This window comes from Pantherophis guttatus, chromosome 1 (genome assembly GCF_059756535.1).
Source record: "Pantherophis guttatus breed Tessera chromosome 1, ASM5975653v1, whole genome shotgun sequence".
NCBI classification, from domain to species: domain Eukaryota; kingdom Metazoa; phylum Chordata; class Lepidosauria; order Squamata; family Colubridae; genus Pantherophis; species Pantherophis guttatus.
In genome coordinates, this window is record NC_142063.1 from 13,663,734 (window position 1) to 13,685,479 (window position 21,746).

Consider the following 21,746-nt stretch of genomic DNA (forward strand, 5'->3'; position numbering starts at 1 on the left):
AAATGACTTTCTTTTTGCCATTAACCAACAACAGAGCTTGGGCAGGCCTTCACGCAAGTCCAGCGAGGCCATTGTGAATGTACTTGGAGAAAACAAGGGGCCCGTTGAACATTTTGCACAAGTCAGTCGGCTGGGGAATTCTGGGAGTTGAAGTCCACCCCATCGTAAAGTGGCCAAGGTTAAGGATTACACTGGCCTGCAGAAAACCAGTGAAACGTCCCTGGTCCCAAAGCACTAAAACCTTGGTTTCCTTTAGCTGGTTTCGGAAAAAGCACCCTCAGTGTGAGCCTCCCATCGCCATCCCGCCCAGCCCGGAGACGAAGGATCGGTGGAGGAGCATGACGGTGGTGCCTTACTTGGAAGACCTCCATGGTTACAACGAGGAGGAGGACGACGACTTAAGGGATGACTACCTGGAGGACGAGATCATTTACACTCAGGACTTCACCATGCCAGGTAAGGAAGGCAGCTGGGGCTGGAAGCGAACAGGGATGGTGGCCCGGAGGAGCCTAAATGGAGCAGAGCGAGCTTGGTGATTTCTCTAGTTTTGCAGCCTTTTGGGGGCTGATGGGTTCTTCTTGGGATTCCCCTGAGACTTTGTGTGCAGCTGTATCAGCCTGCTCAGGCTCCATTTTAAAAAGGAGGCTGTAGATCTGTCTCTGCCTTAAGTGCAGGTAGTCCTTGACTTACAACCGTTCATTTAGCGACCGTTCAGAGTTACCAGGTCACTGAAAACAGTGACTTATGAACAGTCCTCGCAATTAGGACTGTCACAACAACTCCATGGTCACATGATCAAAATTCGGGTGCTTAGCCACCAGCATGTATTTACAACAGCTGCACATGACATCCTAGGTCATGTGACAGCCAGTCGGGACCTTCCCTGCTTACTTCCGACAAGCAAAGTCATTGTGGGAAGCGGGATTCAGCTAATGACCACATGAGTCACTTAAGAACCAGAATGACTCGCTTAAGGACCGTGGCAAAAAGAGGCTGTAAGAGGGTCTGGCTCACTTAACTGTTTTGCACAGCAATGGAAATTCTGGTCCCAGTTGTCATAAGTCAAGCAGTCCTTATACAGGTAGTCCTCGACTTACCACCACAATTGAGTCCAAAATTTCTGTTGTTAAGCGAGACATTGTTAAATGGGTTTTGCTCCGTTTTATGACTTTTCCTGCCACAGTTGTTAAGTGAATTACTGCAGTTGATAAGTTACTAACAGGATTGTTAAGCGAATGCGGTTTCCCCATTGACTTTGCTCGTCAGAAGGTCGCAAAAGGGGATCACATGACCCCGGGTCACAGCCAACGGTCATAAGTATGAACCAGTTGCCAAGAATCTGAATTTCGATCACGTGATCATGGGGATGCTGCAAAGGTTGCATCTGTGAAAAACGGTCCTGGGTCACATTTTTTCAATGCCGTTGTAATTTTGAACCGTCACTAAACGAACTGTTGTAAGTCGAGGGCTACCTGTGGCTTTCTCTCAAAATCAGCCAGGAGGGCTTGCTTACAGCTGCAGAGATAGTCATCTTGGCGTTTGGGGAACCCAGCTGTCCATTTAGGATATAAGGGGGCTGGGGTGGCCAGAAGAAATCAGAGGAAGCCACTTCTGGATCGGGCCCTCCTCTGCGTGTCCTTTCCCTCTTTTCAACAGGATGGCAAGAAAAGGAAGCGCCCCCCCCTTTAAAAAAAATGCACAGGGGTAAGAATGAGTTCCTTTATATCTCTGTCCCTTTGGCGTAGATGCTGAGGGGTGCGTTGCTTGGGAATTTTGAAAGAACCAAAAGCGGTTCCAGATCCCTATTTTAACCGGCTCCTTCGTTCGCTCGAGACCTTGGCGTCGAACGCTCCGGCAATCCAGTCTGAATTGATGGTGCTTTTTTTTTTGCCTTGAACTTGGGGTCTGTTTATGCAGAAGCCTTTCTCCGCAGAAGGAGGGACTATCTGGTAATGCCTAAGTCAACAGGAAGATAGATTTGGTTGGGCGTTAGGAAAGTCAGGCTGGAAGCGCAGACAGAGGAGAAACCGCCCTCCCTCGGTTGAAAGGATTTTAGCTTAGGCAGCCTTCAGGTGACAGGCCTTATTATTGCTGGATTCTGTCTCAGATGGCGATGACTAGGGCAGGTTGGATTTGGACGGGGCTCCCACCTGGTTTCATTCAGAGGTGTCTGGTGTGTGCAGCTCCAGGCCTGCACGAGACAGGAGGAATTCTCCAATTTGCCATATCCGCCCATTTGGGAGGACGTGAGGTTAGAGAGAGGCTGCAAAGATTCTTGTGTTGCTTTATTTCTTTGTTATTTCCCCCCACGGATTTTGGAAGCTCTTTTTTCCTCCACCCTTTCTGAAGTTTATTTTGGAAGCCAAGCTCCTAAAATAGCTGGGTTCGCACTGCATTCGGGAGATTTTCGATTTTCCCATTAAGGTTACGTTTCCATCCCACTGTAAATTGCTTCTGTTGCTGGCCACAATTGCTAATGGAAGCCAAGCTCTTATTTGAGAGGGGTTGTGGGGGGGGGGAGAGAGAGAAGTGGTGGTGGGGGGGGGTGAGTTGGGAAGAAAATGCTTCCCAACTCCCCCCCCCCCCCCGCAAGGGAAGGGGGAGAACTCTAAACATGAAATTAGCAGTGCGAGTAGGAAGAGAAGATCTTACTTGACTTTGAGCATTTCAAAATGCGTTTTGACACCTGTGTTGTGTGGTTTAAATGGTCTGATAGTGCCTAATATGCGTTCTGTACCTTAACATAAAATACTCATAACAATCCAGGTCTTTGTTTAAAAAAAAACCAGTGGGCAGAATTATGCACTTACAGTACCTTTTGGGTGACATAATACCATATTGGATCTGAAAAATGTCAACTGTTACATCAAGATTTCCCAACCTTGGCAACTTTCAGATGCGTGGACTTCAATTCCCAGAATTCCCCAGCTAGCCATTGCCATCGTTTGGTGTAACACACTTTTAACTACCACAGGATGGATGAAGGGCTAAGCAGAACGTCTTATGGATTCTGCTTTTGGATGTTACTAATGTTAAAGGAGACACCTGGAGGGTTCACCATGCTTAACTCCATTAAAGTCACGGGTTCAAAGATCTGTGTGAGTGTTATTAAAGATCATGAGCCAGCAGTGTGAAGCAGCTGCAAAAAAGTCTAACACGATTGTAATCCCAATTATAGAATCATGGCGATCAAGTCACAAGAACAAAATATTCATGGCTGTATTAGAAAACTGCCCATAATTTGAAAGATTATCCTTTAAGCCAGTGTTTCCCAATCTTCACAGCTTGAAGATGCGTGGACTTCAACTCCCAGAATTCCCCAGCCAGCCATTGCCATTCTTTGGCATAACACACTTTTAACTACCATGGGACAGATGAAGGGCTAAGCAGAACATGGACTTGCAAGTACACACCTTCATCATTTTCACCCTTACCTTCTTACTCCTGATACATTGTTTGGCATTGCTCACAACAAGAGTGGGCACCACCTCTACAAACCTGCTTTTAAAAACAATTCCCCCCCCCTCTGTCAAAAGCCCTGAAGACCATGTCCTTCCCTTAGATTTCCATGCAGACCCCCCTTCCTGCCTCTCATTACACACACACAGACAGATAATATATGAACACACACAAATCCAGAAAGGAGTGCCAACTTGGCCTAGTGGTTAAGGCAACAGGCTACAAAGCGAGAGATGGTGAGTTCTAGTCCTGCCTTAGAGGTAAAAACTAGCTGGGTGATTTCGGGCCAGTCACCAGAAGACAGGAGGCTTTTAGTTCCACCTTAGGCTTGAAAGCTGCTGGGTGACTTCGGGCCAATCACCGGGAGATGGTGAGTTCTAGTCCCGCCTTAAGTATGAAAACTGGCTGGGTGGGCCAAATCAACAGTGATGGTGAGTTCTAGTCCCGCCTTAGGCATGAAAATGGCTGGGTGACTTTGGGCCAGTCACAGGGAGATGGTGAGTTCTAGTCCCGCCTTAGGCATGAAAACTGGCTGGGTGACTTTGGGCCAGTCACAGGGAGATGGTGAGTTCTAGTCCCGCCTTAAGTATGAAAATGGCTGGGTGACTTTGGGCCAGTCACAGGGAGATGGTGAGTTCTAGTCCCGCCTTAGGCATGAAAATGGCTGGGTGACTTTGGGCCAGTCACAGGGAGATGGTGAGTTCTAGTCCCGCCTTAGGCATGAAAATGGCTGGGTGACTTTGGGCCAGTCACAGGGAGATGGTGAGTTCTAGTCCCGCCTTAGGCATGAAAATGGCTGGGTGACTTTGGGCCAGTCACAGGGAGATGGTGAGTTCTAGTCCCGCCTTAGGCATGAAAATGGCTGGGTGACTTTGGGCCAGTCACAGGGAGATGGTGAGTTCTAGTCCCGCCTTAGGCATGAAAATGGCTGGGTGACTTTGGGCCAGTCACAGGGAGATGGTGAGTTCTAGTCCCGCCTTAGGCATGAAAATGGCTGGGTGACTTTGGGCCAGTCACAGGGAGATGGTGAGTTCTAGTCCCGCCTTAGGCATGAAAACTGGCTGGGTGGGCCAATCACCAGGACATGGTGAGTTCTAGCCCTACTTTAGGCATGAAAGCCGGCTGGGTGACTTTGGACTACTCAGCCCAACTCACCGCAGGGTTGTTGTGGGGGGAAATAGGAGGAAAGTATGTTGGATATGCCAGTTATTTGTGAAAAAAATAAAGCTGGGATGCAAAAACAAACGGGGTGCCTCATGTGGGGGGGCCCCCCAGCCAGCCCTGTCTTAAGCAGGAGCGTTGAGTCTGCCTCTGTCTCCTTTTCCCTTTTCCCTGCTGATGGCTCCCCTGTTGCCTTTTCCCAGGTGAAGGCGAGGCAGGGCTTAGAGAGGAGGAGGAGGACAGCACAGAGCAGGAAGGATTGCTTGCATTCCTGTTCGGAGACTGCGACCAGCTGCCCGGCGTGGAGGAAGGAAGGAGTGAGAAGCTTAGCTTAGATGCCCCGAGAGAGCACAAAGAGCAGGACGAATCCAGGACGGCTTGTTTCTCTTCCAACTGAGGGGTGGGAGGTGGGGGGCGCACGGCCAAGCCTACCTACCTTGGGCTGTTTTCTTGTGATGGGGTATCTGTACCACGGCCTTCGGTGGCACAGGAAGGGGCCCATCCAGCCCCCTGCTTAATAGGGATACTTTTGACACTGGGAGTTTATCCTCTTTCAAAGCAGCCTCCCTCACGTGTTGTGGCCTCCCAAGTCTTCCTGAACCCCAGTTATGCCTCACCATTCCCTTGCATCTGCCTGGTCATTCTTTGATCCCCGTTTTCCATCTTTTACCTGCACACTCTCTTGGCCCGGCAACCCCTGTCTTTTTTCCAGGAAAGGTAAGGGCACGACGGCCTCCTTGGTATGGTTGACAAAGGGCGAAGACCAATCTTCAACCCTGTTTCAACATAGTGGGAACCCAGGACTGGGAGAGCGGCTGTAAAGTAACCCCGAAACTCAGAAACGCTCCCCTTGCATAGCCAGCGAGGAGAAAATGCAGAATCTACACGGGTTTTTGGTTTTTGTTATTGTTGTTGTTCAGTTTTCTAAGGAGGCCCTTTAAAACCTCCTGTTTGAAAGGGCTGCCAAGCAGCTCCGTTAGTTGGGTGGGCTTCATTAGGGTGGGAATGAGGTGGCCTGGGACAGCAACGACCGTCTCGCTTCTTTCTCCCCTCCTACGCCACCTTCTTTTACTCTAGGTTGTACCCTTCCCAACCAGTGGGCCACCGACCAAACATCATCCATTTGGCCAGCTTGGTTAGAGGAAGCTGAGTTTGGGGCGGGTGCCTTGTCAGGTTCCTAGCTGGCCAGGTTTCACCAGGAGCAACCTCCTTGCTGCTTCTTAACTGGGCACCAGAAGATGTTAGAAGTTAAGCAAGGAAGAGGCAAGATGGTTAGATTGCCTTATCTGCCCAAGGGGGGCATCACAACACCCTTTTCCCCAACCTGGTTGCCCTCTGGATCTCTCAGAATTGAGGGTTGCATTCTAATCTGGTATTTCTCAACCTTGGCAACTTTAGGATAGGTGGACTTCAACTCCAAGAATTCTGGGAGTTGAAGTCCACTTATCCTAAAGTTGCCAAGGTTGAGAAACATTGCTCCAAATCAGGGGTCCTCAAACTTGGCAACTTTAAGACTTGTGGACTTCAACTCCCAGAATTCTCCATAGCTGGCTGGAGAATTCTGGGAGTTGAAGTCCACAAGTCTTAAAGCTGCCAAGTTTGAAGGCCTCTGCTCTAAATCTTATGGCAGACACTTATTATTATTATTATTTTTTTAAAAGGGCTGTATTTCAGACCTGTTTCCCCAACTCGCCTCTGGATCTTACAAAGGCTGCAGCAGCACAGTTTCTGCCTCCCTCAGCCTGCCTGTTGCAGGGAGGCGAGTGCGGTTCCCTTTGTGGGCCCAACAAATGATTGTGGCAGCATTAATCGCTGCTATTATCCTCTGCTTATGCAGACAGCCTCTGTTCAAAGCCGGTTGGGAACTGTCAGTCAGTGGGCTTGATGCGCAATTACGGGGAAGATGGTTTTTGCAAGCCTCTCTTGCTTGCTTGAATGCCTCTTCCGCCGTCTCTCCTGGGTAACGCAAGCTCTTAAAAGTTCTCCCATCCCACCTACACAACCACACACCTCTTATCTATTGTGTCCCTGTTTTGTTAAGGATTTTTTTTTTTTTTTGAGAAAAGCTATTCTTTTTACAACCTTTCCTGACCTGGTAAAGTCAGCTTTGTTTCGAAGAGCAAAATAAATGTCTTTTCTCTTTTCTTAATTTTTTTTTTTTTTAAAAAACCTGCCTTTCATTTTATAAGCTTTTTCAGTTGAGTACAGATCAATTATCTTGCAAACTCTTCCCAGAGAAAGCAGGGGTGGGATTTTATATTAGATGACAGTACCTTGTTCCCTATCCAGAAGCTTAGTTTGAGTAACAAAGGACTTAAAAACACACTTTTTCTTTTTTCTTTTTTTGGCAGCCTAATGGAGGCTACAAGAAATGACGGGCTAAACCCCAAAACATTTTGTTCTCCATTTAAAAAAGAAACTGCAGTTACTGGAAGGGAAGAAATCTCTATCCTAAACTGTAGAAAGATGTCGGTAGATCGTTCTAAAGTCGATCTACCTAAAGCATCTTCATCTAGTTATTGGGATATCTGTGGAGATTCTCGGTCACCTTGTCCCAAAGGTGCTTTTTCAAAAGGCAACTGGACTCGTTTTTCCTTTCAGAACTGAAGAAACTTCTTGAATCAGAAATGAAACATCTTCAAGGAAAAACGAAGTCCCGTTGCCTTTTGAAACAGCACCTTTGGGATAGTTATCAGGAGCATTTTTTAAACTGTACTAATCCGGACAATTCTGCATTGGTATCCTAAGATCCCATTTCCATAAGAGCACAGGCAGAGTGGGACAGATTTAAACGAAAGTGATCCAACTAGGGAAAATACGACAGGGAAATCAAAGGAATAGGGTATATGTCCCTGGAAGCCAAGGGGAGATTACAATCTTTACCAGATCCTTGATGGGTAGAATCAAGGAAAGGCAGGACAAGATCTGAGGAGTGTAAAGAAACCCCCATTTCACTCATCCAAGCATCAAAGAACGATGAGCTCTTAACCTCCAAGAAAGACTGGATGAGAACAGCTGAAATGCTTTGGTCCATTGAATGAGCTGCTGCAAATTTTGCAGGCCACGGTCTGCAATCTGTCAGGCGCAAAGAATCAGGACACCAACACATTAAGTTGCAATTAAGGTCCTTTATTGCTCAGGCCTATGCATAAAGAGTTTTGACAACTTTCAACATAAAATTGGTGCTAGAGAAGAGTTAACGGAATTCAAACGGGGTTCAAGCTAGACCCTTTATGAGTACATAAGGACTCCACGTTGATTCCTCTCTTGACTCCAACCCAGGTTGTCTGTCCTCCTACACCAGGGGTGTCAAACTCGATTTCATTGAGGACCGCATCAGGGTTGTGTTTTGACCTCGGCGGGGGGCTGAGGTGGAGGAGTCAGGGTGGGTGTGGTCAGCTTGACGTCACTCCTGTCGGGGACACCTGTGGTGGCCAGTGAAAATGGGCTCCCGAGCTCTGTTTTTGGCCGCAGGGGTGGGTTTCAGCAGGTTCTGACCAGTTCTGGAGAACCAGTAGCGGAAATTTTGAGTAGTTCGGGGAATCGGTAAATACCACCTCTGACTGGCCCTGTCCCCATCTATTCTCTGCCTCCTGAGTCCCAGCTGATTGGGAGGAAATGGGGATTTTGCAGTATCCTTCCCCTGCCACGCCCACCAAGCCGTGCCATGCCCACCAAGCCACACCCACAGAACTGGTAGTAAAAAAATTTGAAACCCACCACTGTGCCATGACCTCCTGCAACCCTCTGCCAGTGAAAACGGAGCTCGGGAGGGCCGCGTGCGTTTTCACTGGCAGAGGGTTGCAGGAGGCCTTGGCAGCCAAAAATGGAGCTCAGGAGCCCGAGCCCGATGCAGAAGCATAGCGGGCCGGTCCTTCGCTGTTTCCAGGGCGGCCCCACAGGCCAGATCTAAGTACTCCGCGGTCCAGATCCGGCCTCCGGGCCTTGAGTTCGACACCCCTGCCCTACACAGTCTGAATTATGATACTACTTTAAAACAGGGTCTGTTGTGTGGGAAGTGGGCAGGGGTTGGACTAGAAGATCTCCAGTGTCCCTTACAAAAAGCAGTAGGAGACAGCTTTCTACTTGGAAAGATACATTCTCTTCCCAACCGGAGCCCTCGTTTTTTTTTAATAGGAAAGTTTGAACAAAGGGCTCCATTTTTTTACCTGTTAGATTTCCAGCTTCTCCATTTTTTCTCATGGCGCAGAAATCTCCCAGCCCACACAGCCTTAAAAAGAGACTTAGAAAGAAGAATTAAATGGTGAAGGTCAGTGGACCACAAAACTCTCTCCATTCTTCCTCCCTCCTTAACTGGGGCAGAGTTTTATCAAATAAACAGCAGTTCCAAAACTGCTTGTCCTTCACCAGTGCAAAATAGTATTGCTCTCTACTAGAACAATACAGAACCTGCCAATGTCTCTCCTTTCGTGATTTTTTTTTTAAAGTAGCTTAGCTGTGACTTGGTCACCGGGGTAATCATTTGGAGCTCAAGGAGCACAGCAGCTCTCATCCCGCCAAGACCCTTAACAAAAATGGAGATGGTTTGAAGCAGGGGTCTCCAACCTTGGCAACTTTAAGCCTAGAGGGCTTCAACTCCCAGAAAAGCTGGCTGGGGAATTCTGGGAGCTGAAGCCCTCTAGACTTAAAGTTGCCAAGGTTGGAGACCCCTGGTTTGAAGGATAAATATTGCTAGAAGAAAATAGATGGTGCCATTGGTTTCCTCTTGCCCTGCAAGAGAGATCCAGGAGTTTAGCTGGAGAGAGGTTGCAGAAATTTGGGGGAAAGGTTAACCCAGTGAACATCAGACTAAAACAGATCTCAAAAAGACCGTCTTATGACTTGTGTTAACACCTCCTACTAGATTATCAGTCAAAATAAACCACATGCTTGACTGAGTTCTCACATCATCTTAAAACTATAACCGTTCTCTTCCTTTTTCGACTTTATAAATGTTTAAAAAGTTGCTTTCCATAAAAACTTAAAGGTAAGTGGCATGATTCAGAGTACCAGCCTAGAACACCACTCTACTTCACAAAATCTTGGAAGAGTTTTAGGAAAGAAAAAAAAAAGCATCTTATTTGAAAACATGTGCCCATCTACTCAGGAATATGTACAGTGCATTCAGAAAGTATTCAAACCCCCTTCACTTCTGTCAGTTTTGTTCTGCAGTCTGATTTTACAGTTGTTGAAATTCTTTTTTTTCCCCCTCATTAACCTACACAGTACCCAATAATGACAAAAGTGAAAAGAGCATTTTAGAAATGTCTATAAATTTATTAAAAAGAAAAAAAAAACCAACCCTGAAATATCACATTGGCATAAGTATTCAGACCCTTTGCAACAACACAGGGAATTTAGCTCTGGTGCCTCCCATTTCTCTTGATAGTTGCTGAGATGTTTCTACACCTTGATCGGAGTCCAACTGAGATAAATTAAATACGATTGGGCATGATTTGGAAAGGCACATGCCTCTCTATAGAACAGGGGTCTACAACCTTGGCAACTTTAAGCCTGGCGGACTTCAACTCCCAGTATTGAAGCAAAGCTGGCTGGGGAATTCTGGGACTTGAAGTCCTCCAGGCTGCTTAAAGTTGCCAAGGTTGGAGACCCCCTGCTATAGAAGGCCTCACAGCTGACAATGCATACTGTAGCAGAGCAAAAGCCATGAGGTCAAAGGAACTGCTTGCAGAGCTCAGAGACAGGATTATTGCAAGGCACAGATCTGGGGAAGGCTACAGTAAAATTTCTGCTGCACTGAAGGTTCCTAAGAGCACAGTGGCCTCCATAATTCTCAAATGGAAGAACTTTGGCCCAACCAGGACTCTTCAACCAAGAGCTGGTTGCCTGGTCAAGCTGAGCAATCAGGGGAGAAGGGCTTGGTAAGAGAGGTGACCGAGAACCTGATGGGTCACTCCCGATTCCGCTCCAGAGATCCTGTGTGGAGATGGGACAGAGTTCCAGAAGGACAATTTATCACTGCAACTGTCCACCGATCTGGGCTTTCTGTCAGAGTGGTTAGACGGAAGCTTCTCCTCAGTGCAAAACACGTGAAAGGCCGCTTGGAGTTTGCAGAAAAGCACCCGAAGGACTCTCAGATTGTGAGGAACGAGATTCTCTGGTCTGATTAAAACCAAGAATTGAACTGTTTTGGCCTCAATTCTAAACGTTATGTCCGGAGGAAACCAGGCACCGCTCATCCCCTGCCCAATATCATCCCAACAGTGAAGCATGGTGGCAGCATCATGGTTGTGGGGGTGTTTTTCAGCAGCAGGGACGGGGGGATTGGTCAGGGTCGAGGGAAAGCTAAATGGAGCAAAGTACAGGAATATGAACCAGTGGTGAAATCTGAACCAGTTTGCTACCGGTTCGCTGGCCGCGCCTAGCACGCGCTGTGCAGTTCGCACTGAATGTGCGCAGTACACGCCAAAAGGAGGCTTGGGAAGGTAAGTAAAACAGTGAGGGGGGAATCAGCTGTGGCGCGCGATCTTGGGAACCTTTTTAAAAACTTTTTAAAAGAATTTTTTACTACCGGTTCGGGCGAATAGGTAGTAAAAAATGCTTTAAAAAAGTAAAAAAAAAGATTCCGACGATCGCATGGCACAGCTGTGATCTTGGGAACCTTTTTTTTTTTTTTTTAGCCTTTTTAAAGCATTTTTTTACTACCGGTTCAGTGGATAGGTAGTAAAAAAAAATGCTTTAAAAAAGTTTATTAAAAAAAGGCTCAGATGATCACAGCTGTGCTGCGCGATCATCTGAGCCTTTTTAAAAAAAAATTTAAAGCATTTTTCTACTACCTATTCGCCCGAACGGGTAGTAAAAAAATGCTTAAAAAGTAAAAAAAAAAATTTTTTTTTAAAAAGTTCCAACGATTGTGCGTTGCTCAGTTGATCGTTGGAACTTTTTTATATATTTTTTTTACTAGCGGTTCGGCGAACCAGTAGCATTTTTTACTACCAGTTCAAGCGAACCGGCCTGAACCGGTAGCATTTCCCCCCCGATATGAGCCTGTTCCACAGCCCTCAGGACCTCAGATTGGGCCAAATCTAATATGACAACGATCCTAAACACACAGCCAAGACAACACAGGAGTGGATTAGGTAGGGGCAACTGCGAATGTTCTAGAGTGGCCCAGCCAGTCAAGCCCTGACTTGAACCCTATTGAACATCTCTGAAGGGACCTGAAAATGGCTGCCCACTGATGGTTGCCATGCAACCTGACTGAGCTCGAGAGGATTTGCAAGGAAGAATGGCAGATAAAATCCCCAAGTCCAGGGGTGCCAAATTTGTCACCTCATACCCCAAAAGACTTGAGGCTGTTAATTCCTTCAACAAAGTACCGAGTGAAGGGTCTGAATACTTACACCCAATGTGATATTTCAGGGTTTTTAAAACATAAATTTACAGACATTTCTAAAATTCTGTTTTCACTATGTCATTATGGGGTACTGAGTCTAGATTAATGAGAGGGAAAAACATGAATTTTAACAACTGGAGAATCTGGCTGCAGCATAACAAAATTGACAAAAGTGAAGGTGGTCAGAATACTTTCTGAATGCACCGTATGCATATATTAAGGCCGGAGTCATTTGTAAATGTCTTAGCAGGGGTGACGGGAACAATTTCCACCGTTTGCCATCTAGAAAAACGGGTGATTTGTATGCTGGCAAGTGTTTTATAAGTCTTTTTTGGGGGGGGGGATGACACAATTGATGAGGCTACGTTGTGTGCTAAAATGCCAGCTGTGCCCATTTTTATCCAAAAAGGTTAGGAACTTTTGTCGTGAAGCATGATTTGCAAAATATGGTGGTTACATTATTATTTTTCATTTTCATTATTCTTCGTTCTAGGATTTAAAACAGATTCTGCTTTGTGGGAAGTGGGGAGGGTGTCCATTCTTACACAAAGCAGTAGGAAGCATCTGTCCACTTCTCTTTCCTTAATTTTTTACCTGAAATAACTCTATTTCACCTGTTAGATTTCCAATATTTGAGGGGCTGTCACAGAGAAACAGGGAGTCAACCTATTCTCCAAAGAACCTGAGGGCAGGAGAAGAAGTAACAGATGGAAATTTTTCAAAGAGAGAACCAACTTACAACTAAGGAGAAATTTCCTAACAGTTAACCACTGTTAACTGTTAGGAAATTTTAACCGTTCCACAGTTAACCACTGTTAACCAGCGGGATGGCTTGCCTCCAGAACTTGTGGGGGCTCCATCACTGGAGGTTTTCAAGATGAGATTGGAAGCCATTTGTCTGAAATGGCATTGGGTCTTCTGTTCAAACAGGGGGCTGGACTAGAAGACCTCCAAGGTCCCTTCCAACTCTGTTATTCTGTATTATTTATTTAGTAAATGTATATGCCACCCATAGATGTGGAGACTCTGGAAGGAGTACAGCAAGGATGATTAGGGGACTGGAGGCTAAAACATATGAAGAACGGTTGCAGGAACTGGGTATGTCTCGTTTAATGAAAAGAAGGACTAGGGGAGACATGATAACAGTCTTCCAATATCACAGGGGCTGCCACAAAGAAGAGGGAGTCAAGCTATTCTCCAAAGCACCTGAGGGTAGAACAAGAAGCAATGGGTGGAAACTAATCTAGGAGAGAAGCAACTTAGAACTAAGGAGAAATTTCCTGTCAGCTCAATTAATCAGTGGAACAGCTTGCTTCCAGAAGTTGTGAATTTATTTATTATTTATTTATTAGTCCAATTTATATGCCGCCCTTCTCCGTAGACTCAGGGCGGCTTACAATGCATTATAGCAATAGCCTGCATACTTTTATGTATATACCTGCTTATTAGGGCTTTCGGGGGCCCCTAAGCGGTGTTGTTCTATACAAAGCTGGTTTATTGCCCCCACAGTCCGGGTCCTCAATTTACCTACCTCGAAAGGATGGAAGGCTGAGTCAGCCTTGAGCCTGGTGAGATTTGAACTCCCACTAATTGCAGGCAGCTGGCAGCTAAGTGCTAGCACTTAACAGCACTTAGTCCGCTGCACCATCGAGGCTCTTTGATGAATGCTCCAACACTGGAGGTTTTTAAGAAGAGATTGGATAACCATTTGTCTGAAGTGTAGGATTTCCTGCCTAAGCAGGGGGTTGGACTAGAAGACCTCCAAGGTCCCTTCCAACTCTGTGATTCTATTGTATTCTATCTCACCCATAAGGCAACTCGGCAGCTTACAAATGATAAAAAGATAAATATAAAACAAATCTAAAAAGAGTTACATAAGAGCTAAGACCAAGGGGATGGACAGCATGGGGGTCTGAGGTCTTCTTATCCGGTCAACCATTTCCAGCAAGGAGTATCCCCATCAAAGTCAGGTTTTAAGACCCTTCATTAATTCAAAGACAAACTACCTACGTGTTTATGGGTACAGTTTGAATCAGTTTTGAGTAAACCTGGATGTGCCAGTTCAGTAATTTTACAACTTTTTAAGATGTGTGAAGTTCAGCTAGTGCTGGCTGGGGAATTCTGGGAGCTGAAGTCCACACATATTAACATTACCAAATTTGAGCAACCTTGCTAGATAGTTGTCTTTCCTTGTCTATATACTACAGACTATGATTATTGCAGAGGTACAGAAATACTATAAATCAGATGTTATGCCAAAGCTGCTGCTAGCTAAAAGCTTCAGTGCTGGTTGTGCAAGGGAGACCAGTTACTGTGTTATCGTGACGAGATTGAACATGGAAGAAGGGTAGGTTCAGTGGTGGGATTCAGCCGGTTCCAGCCGGTTCGGGCGAATCGGTAGTTAAATTTCTGGCTGGCCCCTCCCCTCCCCTTCCAGGAGTCCCCACACAGCCCATTTTGGCTCCCAGGTAAGTGCAGTGAGGCCTACCAGGCCTAAAACAAGGCGTGGGGAGATGCAGTGTGCCCCACCATGGCTAGTCTTTGCTCCTTGGAGGCTTCAGGGAGGCCTACTAGGCCCAAAATGGAGCATGGGGGGAGCATGTCCTCCCTGCAGCCCGTTTTTGCTCCCGGGGGTGCAGGAGGCCGAGTGCTGCCTGTCACACTCCCTGGCCACGCCCATCATAGCCACGCCCACCCAGCCGGTCATTAGGGCAGAGAACCGGTTGTTAAATTCTTTGAATCCCACCACTGAGTAGGTTGGTTCCTTGCCTTGCTTCCTTTTAGCTGAAGAAGGTTGTGTAGCAGCTGCCATTTCTAGCTTCTTGCAGCCGCATAAATTGTAAAGGTGAGAGTCCTTTGTCCTCCGCTCCTCTTCAGGCCCTGATTGACATCTACCGCCTGTGAGTTCTGTATGGAAAACTCTTTTTCATTGCAACAGAGTTGGAGCATGCAAAAATGACATTTGCAGGCGGGAAGATTAATCATATGCACTCGTGAGGATTAATTCAGAATTAATTAGGCTCCAGAAGGGCAAAGAAGTAAAATTTGAACTTGCGTCAGACTTCCCCAGTTCTGCCAAGCGTGATTTGAACGCGGTGGGGTGTAAGAGAGAAACTGTCTTCTTAAGGGGTCCTCTTAAGCTTGGTGACATTGCTAATGATGCCTGTGGGGGTCCTTGGTGCTCCCTGAGCTTGGTTGTGTTGCCTGCAGATGTTTCATTACCCAGCTAGATAACATCATCAGTGTTAGTAAAGAGTGGGATTTGCTCTTTCTGTATACAGGTACTTTTAACCACGATTGAGCCCAAAATCTCCACTGCAAAGCAAAGCAAGTGAAGTGAGTTTTACCCCCATTTCATGACCTTCCTTGCCATAGTTGTTAAGTGAATCACTGCAGTTGTTCAACTGTGTAACATATGAACCGGTTGCGTAGCGTCCAAATTATGATCAGAATAACCGAGTTGGAAGGGACCCTGGAGGTCTTCTAGTCCAACCCACTTCTCAAGCAGGAGAGCCTATACCGTTTGAAACCAAGCCTGTCCAATCTCTTCTTTAAAATCTGCCACTGATTTATTGTGCTTACTGTCTGGAAATTTCTCTAGGTCCTAGGTTGGATCTGCCCTTGATTAGTTTCCACCCATTGCTTCTTGTCCTGCCTTGAGGTGCTTTGGAGAATAGCTTGACCCCTTCTTCTTTCTGGCAGCACCTCAAATATTGGAACACGGCTATCTTGTCACCCCTAGTCCTTCTTTTTATTAAACTAGACCAGAGGTCTTCAAACTTTAATTTTGTTTTGCTTGTATTTTAATATTTGTATTGTGTGTTTTAATTTTGGCTGTTCGCCGCCCCGAGTCCTTCGGGAGAGGGGGCGGTATAAAAATTTAATAAATAAATAAATAAATAAATAAAATAAACTTGGCAGCTTTAAGACTTTAAGCTTTGCTGGCTGGAGACTTCTGGGAGTTGAAATCCAAAAGTCTTAAAGCTGCCAAGTTTGAAGACCTCTGAACTAGATATACCAATTTTTTTTTTTTTAAATTTGATTTATATGCCGCCCTTCTCGGAGACTCAGGGCGGCTTACAATGCGCTCAGCAATAGCCTTCATCCTTTTGTATATTTATACAAAGTCAGCTTATTGCCCCCACAAACTGGGTCCTCAATTTACCTACCTTAGAAAGGATGAAAGGCTGAGTCAACCTTGAGCCTTGGCGAGATTCGAACCTGCAGTAATTGCAGGCAGCTGGTCTTAATAACCAGCTTAATAACAGGGTGCCTTAGACCACTGTACTACCAAGGCCTCTTATTCCTGTGGCACATGACCATGGGGATGCTGAAATGGTCTTAAGCAGAGGGAGGCTTCACATAATTTAACAACCAATTTGCCCAGAATCGAAAATGTGGGCATGCGCACGCTCGCTTTGCACTGCATCAAAAACACGGCGATTGTATAGGATGGGATAGCGCTGGGGCGGGCGGGCCCAGCCGCTGGCCGTAGCTACCGGTTCGCCCAAACGAGTCCGAACCGGCTGAATCCCACCCCTGGTCTTAAATATGAAAAACAGCCACAAGTCACTTTTTTCAGTGCCGTAGTGACTCGAACCATAACCAACCGAATGGATGTAAGTCAAGGATGTGGCTTGTCCTGTCAGTATCGGTGGGAATGTTCTTCTTGTTGGTTCCTTGGTTAGGCTGGTGTTTAACTAACTGGGTATTGAAATGTCTGCACGAAAGTCAGAGAGTACCAAGGGCCACGCTGTTCAACTGTGAGCTACAAATAATCTCTTTAATTAGTATATATGTACTTATATCCAGTGGTGAGTTGCTCCCGGTTCTGTCCGGTTCTTTAGAATCGGTAGTAAAAGTGGTGGGAGGCTCCGCCCACCTGTCCGGACATCATAATTGACGATCTGCGCAAGGGGAGAAGCTTCTGTGCATGTGCAGAAGCGCGCATGCTCCCATTGTGAACCGGTAGTAAAGGTAAGTAGAACTCACCCCTGCTTATATCCCATTCTGGTTAATTTTCTTCGTCCTCTTAACTTCTCATCCAGTTACGTGGTGTCGAGATGCCCCATTGGCTGCAAGGTTCAAGCAATGAGCCATGGTGGCGCAGTGGTTAGAATGCAGTACTGCAGGCTACGTCTGCTGACTGCTGGCTGCCTGCCATTTGGCAGTTCGATTCTCACCAGGCTCAAGGTTGACTCAGCCTTCCATCCTTCCGAAGTCGGTAAAATGAGGACCCAGATTGTTGAGGGCAATAGGCTGACTCTGTAAACCGCTTAGGGAGGCCTGTGAAGCGGTATATATTGCTATCTCTGTGCTGTCTCAAAAGGCAGCCATTTTAACCCATGAATGGTGCCAGGTGCCCCCTGCCAGTTGATCGTTCGGATGCCCATCGCACATTTGCAGATGATTCAAAGAGCGCTGGGCGGCGCAGTGGTTACAATGCAGTATGGCAGGCTGACTCTGCCCACCGCCAGGAGTTCGATCCTGACCGGCTCAAGATTGACTCAGCCTTCCATCCATCCGAGGTCGGTAAAACGAGGACCCAGATTGTTGAGGGCCAGATGCTGCCACTTGTAAAACCGCTTAAGGGAGGGCTGTAAAGCACTGTGAAGCAGCACCATGTATAAGTCTTAAGTGCTATTGCTAGTAGTGCTATTCAATTTGCAGAATCTCCCGTAAGAAAGAAGAACGCATTGGAGTAAAAACAGGGGTGTCAAATTCGATTTCATTGAGGGCCACATCAGGCTTGTGTTTGACCTTGGGGCGACCGGGGGGGGCGTTGGCCAGCTCAACGTCACACGTGTTGGCACCTGTGGTGGCCCGTGCACTCTGCCAGTGAAAACGGGCTCCAGAGCTCCATTTTCGGCTGCAATGGCCTCCTACAACCCTCCGTTTTCACTGGCAGAGGGTTGCAGGAGGTTATTGCAACCGAAAACGGAGCTCAGGAGCCCTTTTTCACTGGCAGAGGCACCGTTTCCAGAGCGGCCCCACCGGCCTAAGGACCTTGAGTTCAAGACCCGTGGAACTAAACAGTGGGCAGATTTATTCCGAGCTCTTAATGCGTGAGGGAAATTGAATGACCCCGTATGATGCTTGGCACCGGGGTGAAATCCAGCAGGTTCTAACAGGTTCTGGAGAATCGGTAGCGGAAATTTTAAGTAGTTTGGAGAACCGGCAAATACCATCTCTGGTTGGCCCCAGAGTGCGGTGGGAACGGTGATTTTGCAACATCCTTCCCCCAGGAGTGGGGAGGGAATGGGGATTTTGCCACATCCTTCCCCCAGGAGTGGGGAGGGAATGGGGATTTTGCAGTAGCCTTCCCCTGCCACGCCCACCAAGCCACGCCCACAGAACCGGTAGGGGGAAAAATGCACCCTGTCAGGGCATCATCCCCCCCCCAAAAAAAAACGGTCACCGGGACACTCACGTTTTTCTAGCATCGTGAAAGCTGGGCACGTGCCAATGTTTTAAGCAAAAGGGGAGCACACCAAGGTACGGAATGAAAGAGATGCTATCTGCGGCACGATTCCAATTGCCGTAGGTGGGCTTTATGGAGCAAAGGGGAGCTGAGCTCCCCCCCTCCCCCAAATCTCCCCATAGAAAGGCGTCTCAGGCACTCTGAAAAGTAAGAGATTTTTCCTTTCACCCACTCACCCCTCCACCCACCTACCCCTCCACTCAGTGCACAATTGCTTTCTCTGCCAGAGTTGCGCATACAGCAGGCAGCCTCTGCTGCGTAAGGAGGAGAACAAGGAGGGGGGCGGGAAGGAGCATTGAGTCACCAGCGGAGGTGGACTCTGGATGGTGTGGGGGAGGCATTTTAAGCCTCCCATTGATGAGAGGAAGAAGGGGCCCCTTCAAGAGGGAGCTGCTGCTCCTTTTCATCTCGTCCCTTTCGCCCTGAAACGGTGATTTAAAAATCAGGTTGCTTGGCTGGAGGCTGCGGAGCGCTTGCCTTGATGCTTCTGGATGGGCGTTCAAAGCTCTGGCCCCCCCAATCCTGGGTGGGAAGGGTTGGATCGGTCCAGGATGGTCTTCCTCCAGGACCTCTCCTTCTCCACTTCTCCTAGGAGGGGTGCAGGGCAGAGGTCCCCACCCCTCAAAGCTTTGGGTAACCCCACCCTCCTCCAAAATGTGATTGTGCTGAAAATTTGAACGTAGCAGAAAGCGAAGATTGTTGAATGCATGACCGAGGCAAGGAAAATAATCAAAGCCAGGTCCTATTTAGATTTTATCTTTGCCCAATCTGCTCTTCTTCTTCTCCTCCTCCTCCTCCTCCTCCTTCTTCTTCCTCCTCCTCCCATCTTAGGATAGAATAGAATAACAGAATTGGAAGGGATCTTGGAGGTCTTCTAGTCCAACCTTTCAGATCTCAGGGACCACTAAATTCATAATTTTAAATCCCGTGGACCATTAGTACGATATTTTTAAAAAGATAAATAGTATGTAGTGCAATATAAAAAATGCAAATAATTTTTCTAGGGACCACCAACATTTTCTCACGGCCCACCAGTGGTCCGCAGACCACCAGTTGGTGACCACTGTTCTAGTCCAACCCTCCGCTTAGTCCAACCCTCCGCTTAGCCAGGAAACCCTACACCCATCCTTCTCCTTCTCCTCCTCCTCCCAGTCCCTCTCAGTCCAACTCATCTCACATATGGGTTGTGTGGGGAAAACGAAGAGACAAAGGTGTGTTGGATATGTCCTCCACTTCGTTATTTGTAACAACAAAATAGGTGAGATAGAAATAAATAAAACATAATCACATATGTATGTGTGTGATCAGATCAACAGCTATCCACAGCATTCGCAAATCTTTGAACCCAGATCTGCAGGCATCGGCGAATCTCCCTTTTTTTTTTAAAGCGTCCAGCAACGTCCTTCAAATGACCCTGGGCAGTGGACACTTCTGGGCAGTGTGAGAAGCCAGCAGGATCTTGCCCAACTGCCTGCGGTGCTGCTGTGGTTAAAAAGCACATAGTTCTGATTTGTGTCTGAGTGTGCGTTACAGAAAAGCTGAGATTTATTTTCCACCGGGATTAGCCCTACGGCATCAAAACGAACCAACTTTTTGGGCTCACTTTTTGCTGGCCTCCAGAAGGCTTTTAACGTTTTCGCAAGCAAGCCTCTTGGAAGACAGTTGCTTAGCTCAGCAACCCCCGAAGAGATCCTGCACGCTCCAGAACGATGCAGAAATCCTGTTTGGTCCTTGCTCGCCCTCCCACCCCCCACCAACCATCAGCACTTTCCTCCCCCTTTCTGAGCTGATCCTGCCAAGGTAATTTTCATGCCGAGAGAAAATACCACGACGTGCGCCCGGGTCTTTTCAAGTCCGGTGACTCAGCACCAGCAGCCCAAAGGGAAGGACATGATGTGATTATGTCTAATTTTGCCAGAGGACGCAAACGAACTCCCACCGCCACCTCTTAAGCTGCGAGTTAAGACATCATCGTCATGCCCAGCTCACAGCCACTGTCACAAGGACCCATCCTGAGTGAATCAGAGTTTAACAAAAAACAAAAAAACAAAAACAGAATGGAAAGCAAAAAAAAACACCAAACCAAGCAGCTTTTATGACAAAGCTACAGAAATCTCTTAACTGCCTGCTTGCTGGAAAAAAAGACAAAAGAAAACCTAGTCAGGATTATAACCTATAACGACAGTCTGCGATCAAAAAACGTGTCTTTTGGAAGTTGCCTCATGGATTTTTAAGAACTACGGGGTCTTTTGGTGCTCTCTGAGCTTGGTTGTTTTCTTGCAGATGTTGTTGTGATCCAGGCCCAAGTAGGTATTATCAGACGCAATCAGTTCTAAACAAACAGACTTTATTAGAACAGCTGAGAATTAACTCATTCTCAGCGTAGTCCAAACTAATTCAAAACAAATTCTTCATAACACAATTCTTCAGCCTTATCACCAACCTTGGTCTACTGTGGCAAACTGCCAAAGGCTTTTCTTAGCAAAAGTTCAGAAGCAGAAGACGCCAACAAGAAATAAATGCAGCAAGACAAGAAACAAATCCATCAACGTTGTTTTCCGACAAAGAGCCCAAGAGTCATTGCTGGTCTTTTAAGGCTTATGGGAGGGGCCAATCATCTCTTGGCCTTACTCCTGAGTTGTCCTCTTTGCTTTAGCTGCTCTTGCCTTCTGGCAGCTCTTCTCATACGTGCACTAGGAACAGGCTCCTCCTGTTCCTCTGCTTCTCTGCTGTCAGCCTCTGAAGGCTCCGGAGTTCGTACATCACTCTCAGATGGCCCTGGCCCCATCTCTGCTTCCGATGCAGAGCCCTCATCCAGGCCTTCCCCAGCCTCCAGGACTGGCCCATGTTCTTCCTCAGCCTCCTCACTGTCTGATTCCGTTGCCAGCTCCGCAAATGCAGGCGGACCACAACAGACGTTTCATTACCCAATTAGGAAACATCACCAGTGCTACTTACCAGCACCAGCAGTGATGACGTTATCTGGTTGGGTAACGAAATGTCTGCAAGACAACAACCAAGGACACCCACAGTTCAACCCTGAGCTACAAATATTCCCTTCGATCAGTAGTTTTTAAGAAACCAAGCAGAGAGTTGCAAACCTGCCTTAGTTGTCGTTGAACCTGTTGATCAAACAGGCTAATCAAAAGCCCATTTGCTCTGTTTTTCTGTCAAACCCTAGCAAAGAAGCTGCCGAAAACCAACAGCAGATGTCAGCTAGGTAATACCGTGCCCAAATCTTCAATCTGAGAAATGTAATTATTTCTTTTGTGGTTGTTTTTCCCTCCC

General features: G+C 47.0%; 1 protein-coding gene across 6 annotated transcripts in view; it reads left to right on the top strand.

Annotated features, from left to right (window-relative positions):
* Window positions 1–21,746, top strand: part of STK11 (serine/threonine kinase 11) — a 107,006-nt gene that overhangs the window by 65,732 nt on the left and 19,528 nt on the right. For 3 of the 6 annotated variants that reach the window (XM_034422669.3, XM_087874133.1, XM_087874181.1), the window contains 2 exons: window positions 257–456; window positions 4,824–6,769. In XM_034422669.3, coding sequence (XP_034278560.1) covers window positions 257–456; window positions 4,824–5,017 — 394 coding nt within the window. In that variant the 3' untranslated portion in view covers window positions 5,018–6,769. Of the gene's footprint in view, window positions 1–256; window positions 457–4,823; window positions 6,770–21,746 lie in introns of those variants that run through there. The other 3 variants (XM_087873992.1, XM_034422667.2, XM_034422668.3) reach the window with 1 other exon arrangement.